Source organism: Podarcis pityusensis, assembly GCF_964106645.2.
Source record: "Podarcis pityusensis genome assembly, chromosome: Z".
NCBI lineage: Eukaryota > Metazoa > Chordata > Lepidosauria > Squamata > Lacertidae > Podarcis > Podarcis pityusensis.
The window spans coordinates 27,891,892-27,911,980 of record NC_138044.1 but is presented as its reverse complement, the minus strand read 5'-3'; the positions used below and the strand labels follow the sequence as shown (position 1 = coordinate 27,911,980).

The 20,089-nt window shown below is 41.0% G+C and overlaps 1 protein-coding gene across 12 annotated transcripts in view; it reads right to left on the bottom strand.

The window, feature by feature from the left end:
* Window positions 1–20,089, bottom strand: part of TENM1 (teneurin transmembrane protein 1) — a 410,060-nt gene that overhangs the window by 59,923 nt on the left and 330,048 nt on the right. For all 12 annotated transcript variants that reach the window (XM_080991224.1, XM_080991234.1, XM_080991231.1 and 9 more), the window contains one exon: window positions 11,366–11,520. In XM_080991224.1, the coding sequence (XP_080847350.1) occupies window positions 11,366–11,520 (155 nt within the window). The remainder of the gene's footprint in view (window positions 1–11,365; window positions 11,521–20,089) is intronic.

The window sequence follows — 20,089 nt, the reverse complement described above, 5'->3', positions numbered from 1 at the left end:
AAACCACAGAGCCTAGGGCTTGCTGATCAGAAGGTTGGCGGTTCGAATACCTGCGACGGGGTGAGCTCCCATTGCTCGGTCTCTGCTGCTGCCAACTTAGCAGTTTGAAAGCACGGGGATTCGAACCATGACCTTCTGATCGGCAAGTCTTAGGCTCTGTGGTTTAACACACAATGCCACCTGCGTCCCTTCATGCTTCTGAATACGAGGTGCTAAAAACTGCACAAGAGGAGAGTGCTGTTGCACCCATGTCTTGCTTATACCAGAGTTCCATACATCGCTTTGCGGCACCCTTAACAAACCAGACTTCTGAGGATTCTTTGGGAAGTCATGACTGTTTAAAGACGTATGATACTGCTTTAAATATATAGAGTAGGTGAGGCCTAAGTATGATGCTTTGAAAACTTAACACAATGGAATAACTGCTTGCTTATATCCATCAAGCAATTTAGCAGCTTCTTACTCATGCCTGTTGTGTGATCTGTGACAGCAAACAGGGTGGCTACAGAAATGTACCAAAGTGCTTAAGGGTCATTATTTTCCTGCTGTAATTAAGGCTTTTTTGAGGGGGAATAATTATTTGAGTGCCAAAAGAACACCATTAGTGCAACATGGATACATTTTCCCATTGTGTTCGTATGAAAACACTGATAGCAAACAGAATTTATTTTTCTCTGACATTCAAGCATGTTAGTTCCACAGCATCCCCTATTAAGGTGGGCAAATTATTATCCTTCAAGCAACTCATGCAAATAAGCAAAAACAAATCCTGTCAGGCAACATCAGTCACAATTTTTCCGTAACATGCTTGCTGCTGTTCAAGTTGTCATAAGCAGTGTGGGCAAGCTGAAAATGCTGGTCAAGAGGCACCAGCAGTGTAATATATTATTATTTCCACAAGAATAAAAATGTTTGGAAAAGAATATATTCTGACATAAGACAAGTGTTGCTGGTCCCATATGAAACACATCAAATATGGGTGATCCCTCCAGGGTGCCATTTGAGTAGTTGTACTACTATGAGCCCCTCTCTGGGCATTTGGACAGAATCTTTCCCCTTGGACTCCTTTACCTTGATATTTTGATTGTGAATAGAGGGGTTGGGCTCCTTCTCACTCTCTCTGTGCTTAGACTAAGGATTCAACCTAACAGAATTTTCCTCCGGCAACTTGTGACAGTAGCTGTGAGGTAGGCAGAACCTCCAAGCTGGTCCAATTTGTCTGCAGGGAAATTGCTCCAAATACGGTGACAAAGTAACCCCACAGCAAGGTCGTGTACATGCACTAAGGTAAAGGGACGTGGGTGGTGCTGTGGTCTAAACCACTGAGCCTCTTGGGCTTGCCGATCAGAAGGTTGGCAGTTTGAATCTGTGCAATGGGGTGAGCTCCCATTGCTCTGTCCCAGCTCCTGCCAACCTGGCAGTTTGAAAGCATACGAGTGCAAGTAGATAAATAGGTACCACTGTGGCGGGAAGGTAAACGTGCGCTCTGGTTTCCATCACAGTGTTCCATTGTGCCAGAAGCGATTTAGTCATGCTGGCCACATGATAAAGAAAGCTACCTGTGATCAAATGCTGGCTCCCTTAGCCTGAAAGCGAGATGAGTGCCACAACCCCATAGTTGCCTTTGACAGGACTTAATCGTCCAGGGGTCCTTTACCTTTTTTTTTTTTACCTTTTACATGCACTGTCTACTTTCTGTTGGGCAGGGCCAAAACATGCAGGGTGAATGAGTGGGACATCCATTGACAATTGCCAAGCTGACCTGAGTGAAGCCAGGCTTCAGTTAGGTCTGTCACACACTACAGTCCCCTAGCTTGGCCGTGACTGGCCAGTTCAAATTTTGAAGTCCTGATGTTCCCCGTGGCCAGCGAAGGCTGATGATGCCACCAGCTGGTTGCGCGGGAAGTCTTTGCCCCACCCCTTGCCCCACTCACAGCCACATTGGGCTGCAACTGCTGCCATCTTTCCTGCAGAGAGACATTTGAAGAAACCTGCTATACTGTACTTAGATAATTGATGTTTTAACAAAGTGAGGTTAATGAGATTATTATGCCTTAACCTGCTTGGTTACAATGGGTGCACAACAAAATTTAGAGTACTCATTAAGTGATTAAATTTGTCCTTTTCATCCAGGGGATTTTCTTTAAAAATATTTCTATCTGGCATTAAGATGAATGTGGCTGAGCTCACCATTCTGGCAGGTGGTGGTGATATTTTGAGAGGAAGATGAATGGGGCGAGCCAGCTGGAAACAGATTCTAGTCCTTAAAGACACCTGTTTCATTTCCCCCCACACACTATACATATTTTAAGGAAACTATGCAGGGCTAGTACATCACAAAATCCCAGGCTTTTCAAAACTGTTGATAAGTGAGAAGCTCGGTGTTTTGAGAGCAAAAGGTTCCAGGTTTGATCTGTGGCTTTTCTTGATAGGACAGGGGAATATTCTTGCCTGGAACCCCTGGAGAGCTGTTGCCAGTTAGTGAAGGCAATGCTGAGCTAAGTAGTTCAATAGTCTGACTTGGTGTAAAGCAGCTCCCTGTGTTCCTATGGCATACACAGTCTGAATGGACAAGGTCAAATGGATGAAATATGTTCTGCCTCTAATAGAAGACATTAACATATGCAAAAAAAAATATGTTTAATATACATTCAGCAACTAAGGGCTAATTTTATTCATGACGTTCATATAACCAATGAAAAATATATGGTTAACTCATGGATGTGGCACCAGTGGCCCTTCCTATGTTGCTGGATTCCAACTCCCATCATCATTGGCTATGCTAGCTGGGGCTGATGGGAGTTGGAGTCCAACAATACACAGAAGGCCTCAAATTCCCCATCCCTTGGTTATCTGCTCAATGAAGAAACAATAATCCTTACTCTAAATTTAGAGATAGAAGCAAAACAAAATAAAAAAGGCCAAATCTATGTTTAATTATAATGTCAGGACGCAACAAACACAATGCATTTTCTTGGCATCACATTAACAACAAACAAGGATCTATTGCACCACGCATTATGATAATGTATTCCATAAGATCAACTGGAGATAAGAGGAAGGGGGAAAACTGGCTGATGCACAGTCAATATTTTTTCCAGGCAAAATGTCAACTAAGCTAAGTACTTCTTCCCCAAAGTAAACTTTCTTTTACATAGGATTAACTCATTCTTTAAAAAAAGCAATGGAAGAATATTATAAAGAAATGAATATGGTATCATAAAAGTGCTCATACTACCATTAAGACTCTCCAGGCAAATCAGGAAGGCAAAGGCAGGCAGAAACACATGATATCAATTACTATTATGCAAATTGTTTGAACAAGATTCCTGATGTCTCCTTGGTGCTTAAATCTGTGAGACTACTGCTGTGCTGAAATCTGTCCTCCAATTTTTTAAGGCTCCCCCCCCCCTTTTAACTCTGTAAAAAAGCTTCCATTTTTCTGTCTCATCCTCACATCACTAGAGAAGTTCTTTAGAATTTCAGTGGGTGTGGGCTTTTGAGCTCACCCTCCTGTTGAGAGGTGGTCAAAGGTGATATTTCCATTTTTCTTTCTGGCTAATATTTCTTCAGCACTCTGCAGCCTTCCCAGCTATCCACGCTTCCTGCTCTGAAGATAGCTCCATGGGAGAGGTCACCTCACAATGTCTCCCCCTGGCTTTTAGTTGAAGTGTGGGAATGCAGGAATTCTAAAGACTGCAGACCCACCGGTGAAATAATTTGTAGAATCAAGAAAGGACACTCACAAATATCCACAACTACCTCAAAAGTAAATAACCATGGCATAAACTCTGCACTCCACCCACAATAATTTCACACATCTCTCTGTCTCTTTAGTAAGATTCAAATACAATATCTTTTATCATTAATTAATGCAGAACTGTAAAACAACAACAACCTGAGGTGAGTGGGTGGATTTTCAGTACAGTACTACATGAGACAGATCAATACGAGTGAAAAACAAAATCACAGTTTTTAATTACCTGAAGAGTTTAAGTAGTGAGTTTACCTGGGTCAGTTTCTTCTACTAATATAGCAATAAGTGGGAACAACTATTTCTTCCTAGGAGGTTCATAAGCCTGGCAACACAAAAGCTAATAACAAATTTCCTCAGGTAGCTGTCACCTACATATTTTAGACAGTTTAAATAAATGATGATAAAAAGCAAGTCTAGAGTGGCAGACTAGGGTGATGTCTGCTGTTTGCAGGAATTCTTCTTGTTGTGAGACTTTTGTGTGTGAACTGAGAGTGTGTTTGAACCCTGGGTGAGAACTCAGAGGCTGAAAGGGGGGATGTGTCAGAAGGAAAATGAACTGATATTTATTTATATATATTAGTAACACTGTGTCAATGCAACATTTTTTTATATTTAACTGTGTAGTTTTTGTAATACTTGTTTAAGTTGTCTGCTGCTTCAGTTTTCTGCACACCACTTCACAATATTTTTTAATATATTAAGTGGTACAGAAATCAATCAATCAATCAATCACAAGCATCCATAATTCAGACCCATACATAAAAGCAAGGAATGTTTTCAGATGTAGAAATAATTAAGGATGGGAGCACTGAGTTCCCCCTCTTCCCCCTGAACAAAACAGCCTTTTGAAAGTTTTTAGCACTGTAAGTTTTGTTCTGGCAGCATATGGAGAGCTTAAAACCTCCCCTTGGCTTACCATAAAGCAATTGGAAGGCTTGAACAACAGTAGCATGTGTTTGTTTGTTTTTTGAAAATGGCTTTAGAGGAATCGATCAGCAACTGGTATAGCATGTTCCCATTTTAGGAACCGTGTTCTAGCTTTATTTCCTGCTCTCTTACAACGGCGACCCTTTATTTAGACAACCATGAAAATGATTTCTGTTGATTATTACACTAATGGTCTGATAATAAAAGCTGTGCTGGCAAGTAAGCTTTTAGGTTGGGGCAAAGAACTAAGATTGCAAATTCAACGGAGCATTGGGAACTGTCATATACCAGGTCAGAACAATTGCTCTACATCTGTACTGACAACAGTGACTTACAGTAGCACTCCACGGTTGCAGGCAGGAGCCTTTCTGAAACCCTGCCTAGAGAGGCCTGGGATTGAATCTGGGATTTTTATTTATTTTTTTGTATACAGAGCATCCACTTTAGTGTAGAGCTGTGGCTCGTCTCCATTGCCACAGTGAAGTCTAGAAGGAAACATTACTCCAGATGTGTGGTTGTCACTAAAAATAACAGCCTCATGTACTGTCCTCCCCAATGCCATTTTTATAGAAAAAGAGGTGCCGCAACTCACCACAAATGCTTCCCTTGTTCTCTTAGAATGGTCCACCCGAGAGATGCTGGAACTGAGTTCCGGCAAGTTCTGGCTGAAAAAAGTCGTCCTTTTCCTAACAACATTTAATGAAGAAGTAGGAAACCTCAACCTTCTGGGAACTCCAGAGGCTAGCCTGCCAGGCGGTTTGGGGCAAAACACACTTACTTTTCCTGCACCTGAGTTCATCTTTAACATCAGGTACAGGAATCTTCAAGCCTTGGCTAAAATGAAGAAGAATTGGGAATGTACTCCCAAATGCATTCCTGCTTCTTCCTTTGAATAAAAAACACACACAACGTGTAATGGGTATGAGTTACTCGTGCGTAAACTGGTGCCTCTCTAGGCTAATTTGCCTTGTTAAACCTTTCTGACTGCACAGCCCTTTCTCATCGTGGCTGCCTCAGTCGCTGGCAGAATCCGTCAGTGGGCGTTTCTTGAACCTCTTCCAACATAAAAGTTGTTTGACACCCAGTCTCCTCCTCCTCTCACTGCGCGGGAGTCTTCTGCGCAGGGAGGGCGTGGGTAGCGGAGGACCTGTGCCCTCCTCACTGAGGTCCAGTGAAGAGTCCTGGAGCCCTCTCTCCGATTCCCCCATCTGCCCCCCTTTATCCCTGGTGTTGTGCTGATTTGCTTCCCCCTCTACTGAGCTGTTTCTCCCCCTGCTGCTGGGTCCTTCGCCAGCATCATCTAGGAGCCTCCCCTTCGCCTCTCGCTCCGATGTCAGTTCCCTGACACAACGTCTCTTGACTTTGGTGATTTCTTCTGTTGCACTGCATGGTAAAAAAATCAGTAATTATAGCAAGATCTTGTAGACTAGATCCTTTGCAATGCTGACCTGAATTCAAGCTGACAACACTTGAGCCACTCCTGCAAAGGAAAAATGTCTATGCACATCTTCCTTTGTAGGGGCTTGATGCAAGCAACAATTAGTAGTGCAGCTGATATCTACCAAAACTGGGGCTTGACACTCAAAGCACAGCTTGCCTTGCCACTTGCCACCATAGTGAGATCAGCTGATTGACAGCTAGGTGGCCCCACCCAGCTGTCAAAATATGTATACAACCTATGTACAACCTATGTACAACATGCGCTGAACACACTCGAGGCTTCCCTAATGTAGGGGTACCTCTATCAATGAACCCCTACCTTAGTATTAATGTAAATGTACCCGAATATACTGGTTGGGCAGAAGGAGAATGGGAAGGGGGTATTACTGGGTGTTATGTACTGAAGTTCTCACCCTGGGCCAGCAGGGGTATACTGTAGATAGTTATGCAAATGAAGGATCGAAAGTGATGTTCAGTGATTGGATAGTTTGTATGCAAATGAAGGATCGAAAGTGACGTTCAGTGATTGGATAGTTTTAGAAAATGGCAACAGTTACATTGTTCTGGAGCTCTATATAAGCAGGCTGACTGAGCTCCTCAGTGAGTTCTGTTCCAGCTTACAAATAAAGAGCTGCTTTGGAAGAATCGCTGTGTCGTCTGATATGTTCGCCCACAACTTAACACTGGGAATGGTTTATCTGTGTGGAATCCAAATAACACTTGACCTGCCAGACAGGTAGTAGCATTGGCTCACCTTTAGGTGGCTCTCATCTGCCTGCAAACTTATTCAAGAAACGGAAATTTTAGTTTATTTCTATTCCACCTTTCCCCCAGAACCAGGACCTAAGGCAGCGCACAAAAATTACAGCTAAAACACACCTAGCTAAAGCCATATAAAAATAACAATCAAACTATCTATGGAATTAGTGCAATATAAAAACATATCTATTAAAATGCAGATAGTTTTTAAAAACACAAAACACTATTAAGGGCCCTCTGCTTTTAAAAAAAGCCTGCTAGAATACAAAATTCTTCACCTGCTGGTGGAAGGACAGCAAGGAAATGCAACTTAGGAGGCTGAGCTCACTGCGCTTGTTGCTTGAGACGCAGAGGATACAGGTTTATCTTTCGCAATTGATTACACACTGTGTCACAGCTAGGGATACCTAAAGGATTGGGTGATAAGATCTGCTTCACTGTTCCATCAGGATAAATCCTCTACTAAGTTTTATTCTTTATTGACACAAATGTCATGTGTTAAATAATTTTCCTTCCAGGAGGAAAAAAATGTCAATAGATTTTGGGATGGTGGGTGGGCAAAATTGTTGCTGTGATTAAAAAAAAATTAATCCTGTTTTTTTAATCATTCTCTATCATGAAAACCTATGCCATAGTAAAGCTATTAGACTTCATGGTGGCTCGAGTCTGCTCTCTGAAAAAAGACAGTTTTAGTTATAAATAAATAAATAAATAAATAAATAAATATCCTTGTCCTAAAACTGATTGTTTTGTAACAGCACCAGATAAAAAAACTGCAATAATTGTTTGCAAGTCAAATGTAAGAGCTTAAGGAGCATTTGAAATTGCCAGGGCTTTGTGGAAGGGAAGAGGGAGGTGGGACCCAGCTGGGGAAGCAAATGGAAATGAAAAATATTCTTCTGACAATTTGTTTAAAACCAATGTTCTTAGTTGAAGGGTACACACTAAACATTATAACATGAACATTAAAGATGGAGCAAGGCTAACAGTTTATCAGCAGCTCATTATTTAGTGCAGAAATGAATCAATTTATTTGACAGGCAGGTAAGAGTCTGGTTCTCTTGGGGAAACTAACAGAGATCAGAACAATAAATCACAGATGGGAAAGCTGTGGTCCTCCAGATGTTGCTAGACTCCCATCTCCCATCTGCCCGAGCCAGCATGACCAGTGATCAGGGATGACGGCGTTGTTGTCCAGCAACCCTGGGAGAGCCACAGGTTCCCCATCCAAGCTATAAAAGAACAAAAATCTGTTGAATGTTACCATTTCCAAACAACCTGTAGCCTAGGCCACACACCTCTTTGATCAGAGCTTCCCACTGGGTGACAGAATAATTTGACTGGATTGCAAATTAACACTGATTAAACTTTTCTTCTCGTACATCAGCATGTCAGATATTTTTAAATCATACACAAGCAAAATGTGAGTCTGATTGCATGCATTCCATAGCAATTAAAGTTGCTTCAGTAAGTTTGAAAAGTTATGACAACAACTAGCACCTGCTGGACTAATGCCAAGGCAAAAGTCTCCATTAAAAACGCAGTTCATGTGGAAAAGGATATAGGTGTCCCAGAGGATAGAAAGCTGAACATGAATCAGTAGTGTGCTGTGACTATTTAAAAAGTGAACACATTCTTAAGCTATATTATCAGAAACATCATCTCCAAACAGTTCTATTTTTCAAGTTCCTGCTGAAAAAAGGCCCTGTTACCAGACCATATGAAGCAACAATTCAATTCTGTTCTGTGCTAGTAGGCCACAGTGGAAGCGCTTTGTCCAATACTGGGCATTCCATTTCAAGAAGGACGTTGACCCACTAGAGGCAACCAGGGCAGTGAATGGCTTGGAAACTGCACTATGGGGGTGGGGTCTGTCAGAATCCCCCATAACAACCTTTGTTATGTCTGCCAATGAAGCACAAAGTATCAAGATATGTTTCACACACAATAAAGAAAGTCATTACAGTAACTAGTATGGCCCATGTTCTCTTCTTTCACTAGTTGGTAGTTGCTGAATTGGTGTGTTTTGGAATTTGCAAATGCCCACTTTATAAGGCCATCTGGGTCATTGCTGGAGATAACAGAGCTTGAGCTCTATTGACAGGAGCAAGCCAGCAGTGAATCACATTGTGCATGTTGGAGTTAACTCTTTTTTTCAGCAAGAACAGGATCTGCACAAGCTTGGCAGTGTGTCAGGCCCAATAAGTACAGGGACCCTTGTCCCATGGATCAGTTGCTGAGACTGAAGGCCCTTGCCCCTCTACAGTTGTTTCCATGTCCCATATTTTGTCTAGCCATTCCTTCAGATTGTAATTCGTTTTATCTAATTTTAATATCTCATATTTTAATTGTTGTACCTCTCCCTGGGATGAAATGCGGGTAAGAAATCTTAATCATCATAATCTCCAGGGACTATCCTGATGAGCTCCCTGCACTTCAAAATCTGGCACTACGCCATTGTGAACTGGTTTAAATTCAGCCCATGTCAATTTCACATGGAACGGATGTCAAATGAGATGGAACATTTTAACATTTCAAGCTGCTTATGATGTCAGTGATTCAACACCAAAGGAAGAATCAGGAGCAAGCATTAAGTGTTGTATTCAAGCCATAACAGCAAATACCCCTGCCAAAAGATGGGCTTGCAGTCAGCGCTGAATTTAAATGAAAGCATTGCTTTCAACAGAGACCAGCTACTCAGCAGCTCAGCTCGGGAGCTCCTGAGTGGAACCAATACCAGGGGGACTTGCATCTGGTGCCAAATATAAAAGGTGGCAAATGTAAGTCTCGCTTGCACAACAATAACTGGGAGTGTGTTCTAAAGCTTCTGATTGTTCCTTTGCAGCTGTAGCTTTACTGCCACACACAAATTAAGCCCACTAGGAATCCTAATTTGGCCTACAAAAACGGTGTTAGGCAGATTGTTTTGGCTGAGGAAAGAAGTCTTGTGGGCCCAATTAAGACTCCTGGTGGGCCTATTTTGGCCCAATGGTTGGAGGTGCCCCAACCTCGGTGTAACCTTGCTAAAAATATAAGGTAAAGGTACTAGATGGACTAAGTTGAGGGGGCTGCACTGCCTGCCATGATGCTCCTGGGTGCTGTTCAATGTCTTATTTTTAGCATTTAAAGCCCATAGCAAGCTGGGACCAGATTACCTAAAGGACCACCTCACTCCACATGTCCTTGCCCAGCAACTGCACTCCTTATATGTGTCACTCCTGAAATAACTGCTTACCCTATTGATGTGCTTAATTTGCCCTAAAAACTGGGCTTTTAGTGTTGCAGCTGCAGCCATCTGGAATTAATTGCGAGTTGAAATAATTAATAAATAATGGCTTGACTTGCTTTAAGGCAGTTCCCTATACTCCTACCTCTTCTTTCTCTGCTTGGATCCCGCTCCCTTCCCTGCCAATTTATAGCTGCTGGGCGTAAACTGCGTTCCAAAGTGTGGGCTGCCGCTGTAACGTTTAGTTTGGCTTTTCGGCACAGTTAGCTGGGCTGCAAACCTGAGCTGACTATTTGTCTTAAAATAAAAAGGCCATTTTAATGCCACACGAGGGTCTCATTAACTCTGCTAGTTTAAATACTTCATATCTACCATGCAATAGCACGGCTCTAGCCATTCCTTTTATTCAATGGCAACAGCTGACTGACCATTATGCTTTCTGTAATGTTTCTATAAAGTTTCATTTATTAAGAGGCTGTTTAGTGCGCCTGAGTTTATTTGGTTTTTAAACATAAACGGGGGGGGGGGGGATGTGGATGCATTTTGGATCTCTCAAAGCCCAAGAGGAAATGAACAGCTCCAAAGGGCTACAACTCTTGAGATTTAAGAGTTATTTCCCTCCATCTAATAGCAAGGCAGTATCCTTCATTAAGAGTATTATCTCTATGTGTGCATGCCAGATGTTCTGAGACAGTGGATAGCAGTGTCACACTAGAGGCAATCTTGAAACAGATTTTTGCAAATACACCATTTTTAACACAGCATTGTATTCTATGAGCCATAAGTAAATAAATACATAAACAATTGCAGACACATACAAAAGCAAAATCTTATTTGTTCACCTTAGGTTTTGTCCACACTTGCCCCGCTTGCCCTGTGCCTAGAAAGCATGGGTCTAAGTAGTTTTCCATTTGCCCCACTGCTTTCCTTGGGGAAACAAACTCTTTAGCACTGAATCGGAACATATGTCAATCCATGGAAAATCCAATTGACGTTTGCTGCGATTCAGCAGTAAAGATTGAGTTTTCTCATGGGAAAGCGGCAAGACAGGCAGAAGGCCGGATGAGCCCACAATTCCATTATTCTGATGATCTCAAAGTAAGTTTTACAGGCTGCTGCTGCACAACCTAGAGAAAGTTGATTAAAACCGCCATGCTTATTCAAATGCTGTCCTTAACACATGTAATTTCAGCAGACCAAAGGAAATTTGTTTCCATGTGGAACAGCTGCAACATATAAAAATGATTAGTGTCTACCTGAGTGATGTCCATTCCAGCATCACAGCTCAGTGGCTGGGTTGACGTGAGACCATTTGAGCCTATTAATGTTGTGATCACATCATTTCCATCAATCTTCCGAATCATGGTGCCATCAACAAAGTAGATGAAGCCGTGCTTATCTACAGTAATACCTATTGGGGAAGAGGAAAGGAGATTAAGCAGGAAAACTACCAGGGACCAGAACTATAAATCAGTGGTCGGGGAGCCAGTGGCTCTCCAGCTGCTGTTGGACTCTCATTAGCCCCAGCCAATGGCCAGGGATTATGGGAGATGTGGTTCAACAAAAAACACCTGGAGAGCATAGGTTTCCCCAGTTCTGCTATAAATGCTGGCTTTGTTTCATTCTACTGGCTTTTTCTGGTTTGATTTGATAATATCCCCCCATTTTATTTGTCTTTTTATGTGTGTTCAAATTCATGAAACCATCTGGAAAAAACCCCTCTGAAAGCACAGTGATTATTCTGCACTTTTGTGAACATGCTTTACTCTCAAAAAGAATGAAGAAATAGCTCAAAGCAATGAGGTTTATGAAAACACAAACTCCAGCCTGAAAATCAGTAGTTGGATTTAAACTGAATTTCCCAGATGATGATAATAAACAATATTTCATATATCAATCTACCTATCTACTTAAATATTTCTATGTTGCCTCTCTTACAGCTTGAACTAGCTTACAAATACAGCTACAAACTATTTTAAAGACTGTAAAAACCTGTTTATTATTTGTATTTGCAGTAGTGAGAAAAAAGATACAGTGGTGGTGAGCAGTATGTTGAAGACAGGGCAGAAAGATTAAGCCAGCAAACATCAAACTACCTTAAACAGATGGGTAGGACCAGAGGAGCAAAGGAAACTGACTTATACTGAGTCAGACCATTAATCCATCTCATTCAGTGCTGTATATACTGACCCATAGCAGCTTTCCAGAATTTCTGATAAGAGGTTTTCCCCAGCTCTACCTGGTGTTGTCAGAGACTGAACACAGAACCTTCTGCATGCAGCAATGGCTCTTTTCACATGTAGAAGCATAATTATCATTATAGTTCCTTATAATCTCTATATTCTAAATTTTATTTAGTTCCTGTGATGCAGAAATCTACTACCAAAGCCTGTAGGTATAGTAGAAGGATTCAGGTTCTGCAAGCAGGTCCACCTTGAAAGCATGTTTCTTCAGTGACTGCAATGTTTTTTATAGAATAAAATACACACACACACACACACACACACACACACAGAGCTTTTGGAATGTGACTTTAAGCTATATTCTGGAAATGGGGGAACCTGTGGCCCTCCAGATATTGTGAGACTACAGCTCCTATCATCCCTTGCCACCAACCATGTTCGCTAGGGCAGATGGGAGCTAAAGTCCAGCACCATCTAGATAGCCATTGGTTCCCCATATTTGCTCTGCACACTTTCATTTAAGTTCTGAGCAAACATGCATGGGATTGCATTGCACAGATTGGGTTAACGATGCACAAACAGACAAAAAATGTGGATGTGGACTTCACAGTAAAAAGTATATGGAGGACACTTCAAAACTGAAGGAAGCCCCCCTTCCATAATGCAAAAAAATGGAATGACAATTGAGACTGCAGCAAGGGATGTAGTGGAAGGCCAAAGGAGGGCTAGAAAAGAAACAATAATGCACACAAGTTCTGCAGAAAAATGATAAGCCACTCAGGATGCGAAAAAGGATTCCTGCCTTCCTGAGAGCTGGTTTAAAGATTGATGTTTCAGAGGGTGCAATAAAAAGTGGTATATTCAAGGTGGTGTTAGCCTGTAAGAAATCAGAAAGGTCCAAACCTTGGCAAAGATCTGGGATGGAGGACCTGTTGAACTCTAACTCGCATAATCTCTCACCATCGGCCATGCTAGCTAGGGTTCATAGGAATTGAAGTTCAACAACATCTGGAGTACTATGGGTTCCCTGTTCCTGACATAGATATTATACCATAGAAAGATAAATCCCAATGTTTGTTTCCTTGATGGACAGGAGCAGAAATAAACTGGGCACTGGGCCTGCTTTGTCTGTCATCTCATGCATAGAGTACAAAGAAAATTTTTCATATATCAAAACAGAGGAAGTCATCACACAAAAAAATGTACATAGGAGAAAAGATAGTAGTGCCCATGGGAGTGATTCAAGCAAATGTGGAGTATAACAAGCAACAACTGATGGATTGACATTTTATTGAGAAATGGGGAGTGGCATTATGGGGATGGTGAATGGATCAATAAACTTCTCATGGGCTGGAAATCTATAAAAGATCTGGCAATCATTTTCTCCAAACTCCATTAAAATAGACAATGAAAGGATATTGAATCAGACATCAGAAGTGTTTAAAGAGGGCCGAGGAACTTTAAAACACATAAAGGCACAAATGACATTATGTTTATGACATTCTGTTTATGGCATGATGGTTTTTAAAAAAGACTATGACAGCAAGGTAGGGAGACATGTAACTACCAAGCAACTTTCTCACAGACAAAGAAGTTGATAGCACCATATGATAGAATCCATTATTGCCCATCTAAGGTGACAAGTGATAGGTGTACGAACAGAACTCTAGATTTGCCTTATATCTTTGTACTGTATTGTATTTTGAGTTGATGTTTTATTCTGAATCATTCTGTGCACACTCTACTTTAATCTGTGTTTGTGGTGTTCTCTACAATCCTCTGGCATGACTTGTCTTTGAGAATCCCATGCTGGGTCTTAGTGAACACACACACACACCCCTTTATTGTGGTCCGCAGACCCAAAATTAGTAATCACAGCATCTTTTTCTAAGCACTCACAGATTGATTGTTTAACTATACTGAAAAAACTATAAAATTGTATATTAAACTGTAAATGAAAGGCAGAATCAAAGATAAAGGTTAAACAATGGAACAAGGGGCAAGAAAAACAAGCAATAAAAATTGAATGATTAATAAAATTATAATGAAATCAGGGAATCACCATGACAATTTATAGCTATCCTTGAAAGCACCTTTGCATGGATCTTTGCAACCGTGCAAAAGGAGACAACTTATAAGTCACACACACCACCGGCCACAAAAGGCACTATCTAACAATAGATAACAGTATCTCTTAGCTTATACCTTTTGGCGTATAACCACAATAAAAAGATATCCAGAAACTTAAAGTGGTGTTCCAAGTACAAAGAAAAAACAATATGTAACGTATCTCAGCAGTTCCACAAAGGCATCTATACTGAGTCTGAGGATATTGGCAATCAATCATGCCAATAGCATAGTCTGAAAGCAGATAGCCATAAAGGCTTGTCTGAGCTTAGGTAAGGTAAGATTAACTCAATATGAAGATCTACACTGGCCATTTTTATATAGCCAAAAGTATATGAAAAGGATGAACTTAAAATTATTGCTCTATTAGATAGTAGTCTTTGTTCAAAATCCTTTTTCTTGAGTATTAAAAGTACTCAATGCCCAAAGGTAGTAAAACCAAGTGAGATCTGCAGCAAAATGTTGGCAGTGTGGAGGATTTCTGTTCAGACTCTGGCCAGACAGTCATGCCCATTTACTAATTGATGGATCGATTTCACTTCCCATGAAACACCCCAAAGTGATTTAACAATATAAACAATCTTGTTCCGCAGTTGTGCCTTGCAAAAACCCAATCTTATCCACAGAATTGAAGCTCAATTAAGGAAAATCCGCATATCTGACAAGATCCAATTCAGTGGATAAGATCTGATCTTCACAAGGCACAGTCGCAGAACAACTAAACAAGGTATTGGACTCAGGGAAATTAATCAGTACATACTACAATCAAAATATGGGTGAATTTAAAGTGTGGCTGAGCCCTGGAAGCCTGATGCCTGCATTGTATGGAACAGACCTCCTGATGAGATGATATCTGCAGGAGGTCCTCTTCTGCAGAGCTCAGTAATCAGCCAAGTACAGAAAGGTTCAGGGGTCAGCAAACTTTTCCAGTAGGGGGCCGGTCCACTGTCCCTCAGACCTTTTTTTTGTGGGGGGGGGGGAATGAACGAATTCCTATGCCCCACAAATAACCCAGAGATGCATTTTAAATAAAAGCACACATTCTACTCATGTAAAAACACCAGGCAGGCCCCACAAATAACCCAGAGATGCATTTTAAATAAAAGGACACATTCTACTCATGTAAAAACACGCTGATTCCCAAACCGTCTGCGGGCCGGATTTAGAAGGCAATTGGGCCGGATCTGGCCCCTGGGCCTTAGTTTGCCAACCCATGGTTTAGATGATCTTTTAGGAATCCTGGTCCCAAGCCAAATAGGGCTTTTTACACCAATATCTGTACCTTGAACTTAGCCTGGTAGCTAACTGGTAGGCAGTGTAATTCTTTCAGCAGCAGCATAACATGATGACAATATTCTGCCCCAGTGAGCAATAAAGCTGCTACCTTTTGGACTTCTGGGTTGGCGCCATCGGTAATGGCGGACTCCCTCTGAGTTTCTGAGGGACCAGCTCCGCAGGATCGGGTCTGACCGCTGCGGCGAAGCGGGGACCCTTTAAAAATCACAGGCGGGTGAAGCCTGTGAACGTGGGGACTCGGCGGGCACCTTTTGCGCCCCCCAAACTGCGAAGGGACCCTTTTAAGGGCTCCGGAGCGAGACGGGGTGAGCAGCGCGGTGCTGAGAGTCGACTGCTTCTTCCGCGGAGTGAAGCCGCATAGCCGTTATCGGAGAGCGCTGACTTTTTCCTGAGACAATCTGACTTTGAAAGCAACTACCCATGAGTAGGATTAAATTGGATTTAAAGGGAAAAACAAGTTAATTCGGCACCGAAGCGGGAAGGTATAAACAGGAAGTCTGCCTTCCTTTCTTGTAAATAGATCAAAGCAAAGAGACTGTAAGCGGAAACTCCGAAAGACGTTTGAAAAAAGATTTAAATCTCAACATCAGGAAAGTGATCTCCCCTCCGGATTGCAGGAGAGGAGGGGGGAAAGGTTTGAACTGTATTTTATCTGCAAAAAAAAGGGGGGAAAGAGCTAAAATCCACCGCCTAAAACCTGGGAACGGACTGCCCCGAAATAAGAAATGCCGCTCTGTGGAAAGCCTATCGGTAAGCAGAGGACTTTTGACAGCTAACTCTGCAAAAGAGATACAGTGTTTCTGAACTTTTCCTGGCTTTAAAGTAACTGATTAAGTGCAACTGAAACTGTTGTTTTTATGTGAATTGGGGGACTTATAAGGATATTTTCTTTTCTTAAAGTTGCAAGCCTTGGCTGTTACTGTGTCCCCCTAGAGGAGGCTTGACATTGCCACAATAACAACTGGGCTAGAGGAATTTTCCATTTCAAAACAAATTCCAGCTGTGGGATCGACCTTGGACTCTCATGAGAGTGTTATGGCAGATGGAAGAGGAAAGTTAGAGTTGACACAGGAAAAAACTACTAGGTCTGGCAGACCCTATCGGACAGATACTGCGTTGCAGCGAAGGGCTTCAACATCTGGTCCTTCTGGACCATCTGGAATACCGGGGCTGCACCTCCACAAGCTAAACCAAAAGTTATGTCGTCCGAAGACGTTTTGGCTCAGGCATTTGGTAAAATTAATGAATCTTTGGAAAATTTAGCTAAACAAGTAGCTGAAACAAATAAACAAGTAGCCGAAGCATCAGTTAAAATTGACCAAAATACTACAAGCATTAATAATTTGGGACAGAAGGTGAATACCAACACAGAATCTATTGAAAAATTACTACAGGAATCTGCTTCGACCCGAAAGATAGCTGAAGAAGCAAAAGATATAGCAATTGCTACTCAAGAGAAGATAACACCGATATATAGGCAATTGGAGGACCACGGTTTGACGTTGTCTATGATTGAATTGAAGGAGAAACAAAGAAATTTAAGAATCAGGGCTGTACCAGAACATGAGAAAGATAATTTGGCTGATTTTCTTACGCAGGAATTTGCAGATTTCTGGCAACAGGATTTGGGGAAGGAAGAATTTAAGATAGTGAGTGCATTTAGACTTGGAAGAGGAGGAAGGAAGAACAAGGTGAGAGACTGCTTGATCACCCTTCGAACAAAAGAGGAGAGAGACAAAATCTTGAATCTGCATTACCAAAAGACTCTAGAAATTTACGACTCAAGTGTGGAGATATTTAAGGATATTCCAAAACATCTTTTGGATTTAAGGCTTAATTACGGAGATCTGGTTGCCCTGTTGAGAAGTAACAGAATTATCTTTAGGTGGGAATTCCCTCAAGGCCTGTCCTTTAAATATAAAGGAAGAAAGATAAAAATAAGATCAGTCAATGACAAGGATAGGTTTTTGAAGGATCACGGAGAAGATCTACAGAAAGAAGTGGAATCTGGAGAAGAGCCAAAAGCACTGGAAAAAGGAATACTAGATATAGCAAACCTATCTTTTGGATTGCACGGTCCAGAGAAAGTGACACCACTGACAGAACAAGAACAGACACTTGGTGCAGTTGGGGGTAAAGCGAAGTAACCCCATCATGGCTTTGCAACTGTTAAGTTGGAATTGTAATGGTCTAAACTCTCTTCGGAAGAGAAAAAGTGTTTTTCATTTACTAAAAAAGGAACAATTGGACTTGATTTGTCTACAAGAAACACATGTAACAAGGTTACACAGGAAACTACTGATTAACAAGAGATTGGGACAGGAGTTTATTTCATCTGACAAAGTTAAAAAAAGAGGAGTTGTGATATATGCAAAGGAGAGACTATCACCGAAATTTATTTTTAAAGACGACCAAGGAAGATTTCTGGCAATTGAAATTCAAGTTCAAAGAGAGAAATTTTTGATAGTAGGAATTTATGCACCGAATGAGGGGAAATCTGAATTCTTTAAAAAGTTGCATGAGACCTTAATGGACTATTTGGATTACAATCTGATTTTGATGGGGGATATGAATGGAGTAGTATCTACAAACATGGATAAGGCACAAAGACAGGTAGTTACTAAGGATGGTAGACTACCGAAAACATTCTTCGAGATGACAGATAATTTGGACTTAGTTGATACTTGGAGAACAAAGAACCCCTTGGGAAGAGAGGGAACCTTCTTTTCTGAAGCCAAGATGACATGGACTAGAATTGACCAAATATGGGTAACTAGAGGAATGGCACCAAAGATAAAGAAAGTGGAAATCTGCCCAAAAACCTGCTCCGACCATAATGCTGTAAGGATGGAGTTGAAACTAATATCAACTGGCTCCTACAGATGGAGGATGAATGACACCTTATTCAGAGATGAAGAAGTGTATAAAAAGGCCCAAAAAACCTTGAGAGACTATTTTGAAATAAATATGAATACTAATGTAGAAAAAAGAGTAATCTGGGACGCAAGCAAAGCTGTCATGAGAGGGTTTCTGATACAACAGAATGCAATAAAGAAGAGAAGTCAAAATGAGAAGAAAGATAAAATTTTGGGGAAAATAAAAGAAAGTGAAAAGAAATTGAGAGCAAAACCAAAGTCGCAGGAGATTTTGAGAGAAATAAAGTTATATCAAGTACAATATATGGAAATGATGAACCAGGAAATAGAATGGAAAATCAAACAAATGAGACAAAAAACATTTGAATCTGCTAACAAATGTGGGAAATTTGGCCTGGCAAATGAAAAAAAGACAAAAATTAAACACTATTACAAATTTAGAAGTGGAAGGAAAGAATATACACAACCCAACTGAGATTAGAAACTGTTTCCAGAGGTATTTTAAACAACTATACACAAGGGCCACAGAAAGAAATGGACATAGACCGATTTCTGAAGACAAATGGACTACAAAAAATCTCCCAAGAAAGTAAACTAATGTATAAAATATCTGAACAGGAAGTAGAAGGTGCCATTCAAAACATGCAATTAGGCAAATCTCCAGGACCGGATGGGCTGACTTCTAGATATTATAGATCTTTGAAAGAGTGGTTATTACAACCTTTAAAGGAAGTCTGCAATGAAATATTGGAAGGGAAAAGGGCACCAGAGTCATGGAAAGAGGCGTACATTACACTTATACCGAAGACAGAGACTGAAAAGACTCAGCTTAAGAACTACCGCCCCATATTGTTACTTAATGTGGATTACAAAATTTTTGCAGACATTTTGGCCAAGAGATTGAAAAAAGTATTGATGGAAGAGATTCATAAAGACCAAGCGAGCTTTCTCCCGGGAAGACACTTGTCCGATAATTTGAGGAATATAATTGATATTTTGGAAAAACTAGAAGTGAACATAAATACTAAAGCAGTTTTGATATTTGTGGACGCGGAGAAAGCTTTTGATAATATCTCTTGGAGTTTTATGAAGAAGAACCTACAGGGGATGGGGGTAGGCCAAGGTTTTGAAAACGGTATAAGTGCAATTTATTCAGAACAAAAGGCTAAACTAATTGTAAATAATGTGGTGACGGAAGAATTTAGGATAGAAAAAGGGACAAGACAAGGCTGCCCAATTTCCCCATTGCTTTTTATATCGGTCCTGGAGGTTCTGCTGAATATGATTAGAAGGGACCGGTTGGTTAAAGGTATACAGGTCGGAGCCAAACAGTACAAATTGAGAGCATTTGCAGATGACTTAGTATTGACGATACAGGAGCCAGAATCTAGTACCAAAAGAGTTTTAGAACTGATTCAAGAATTTGGTCAAGTTGCAGGATTTAAATTGAATAAGTTAAAGACCAAGGTTCTAGAGAAAAATTTAACACCAATGGAGA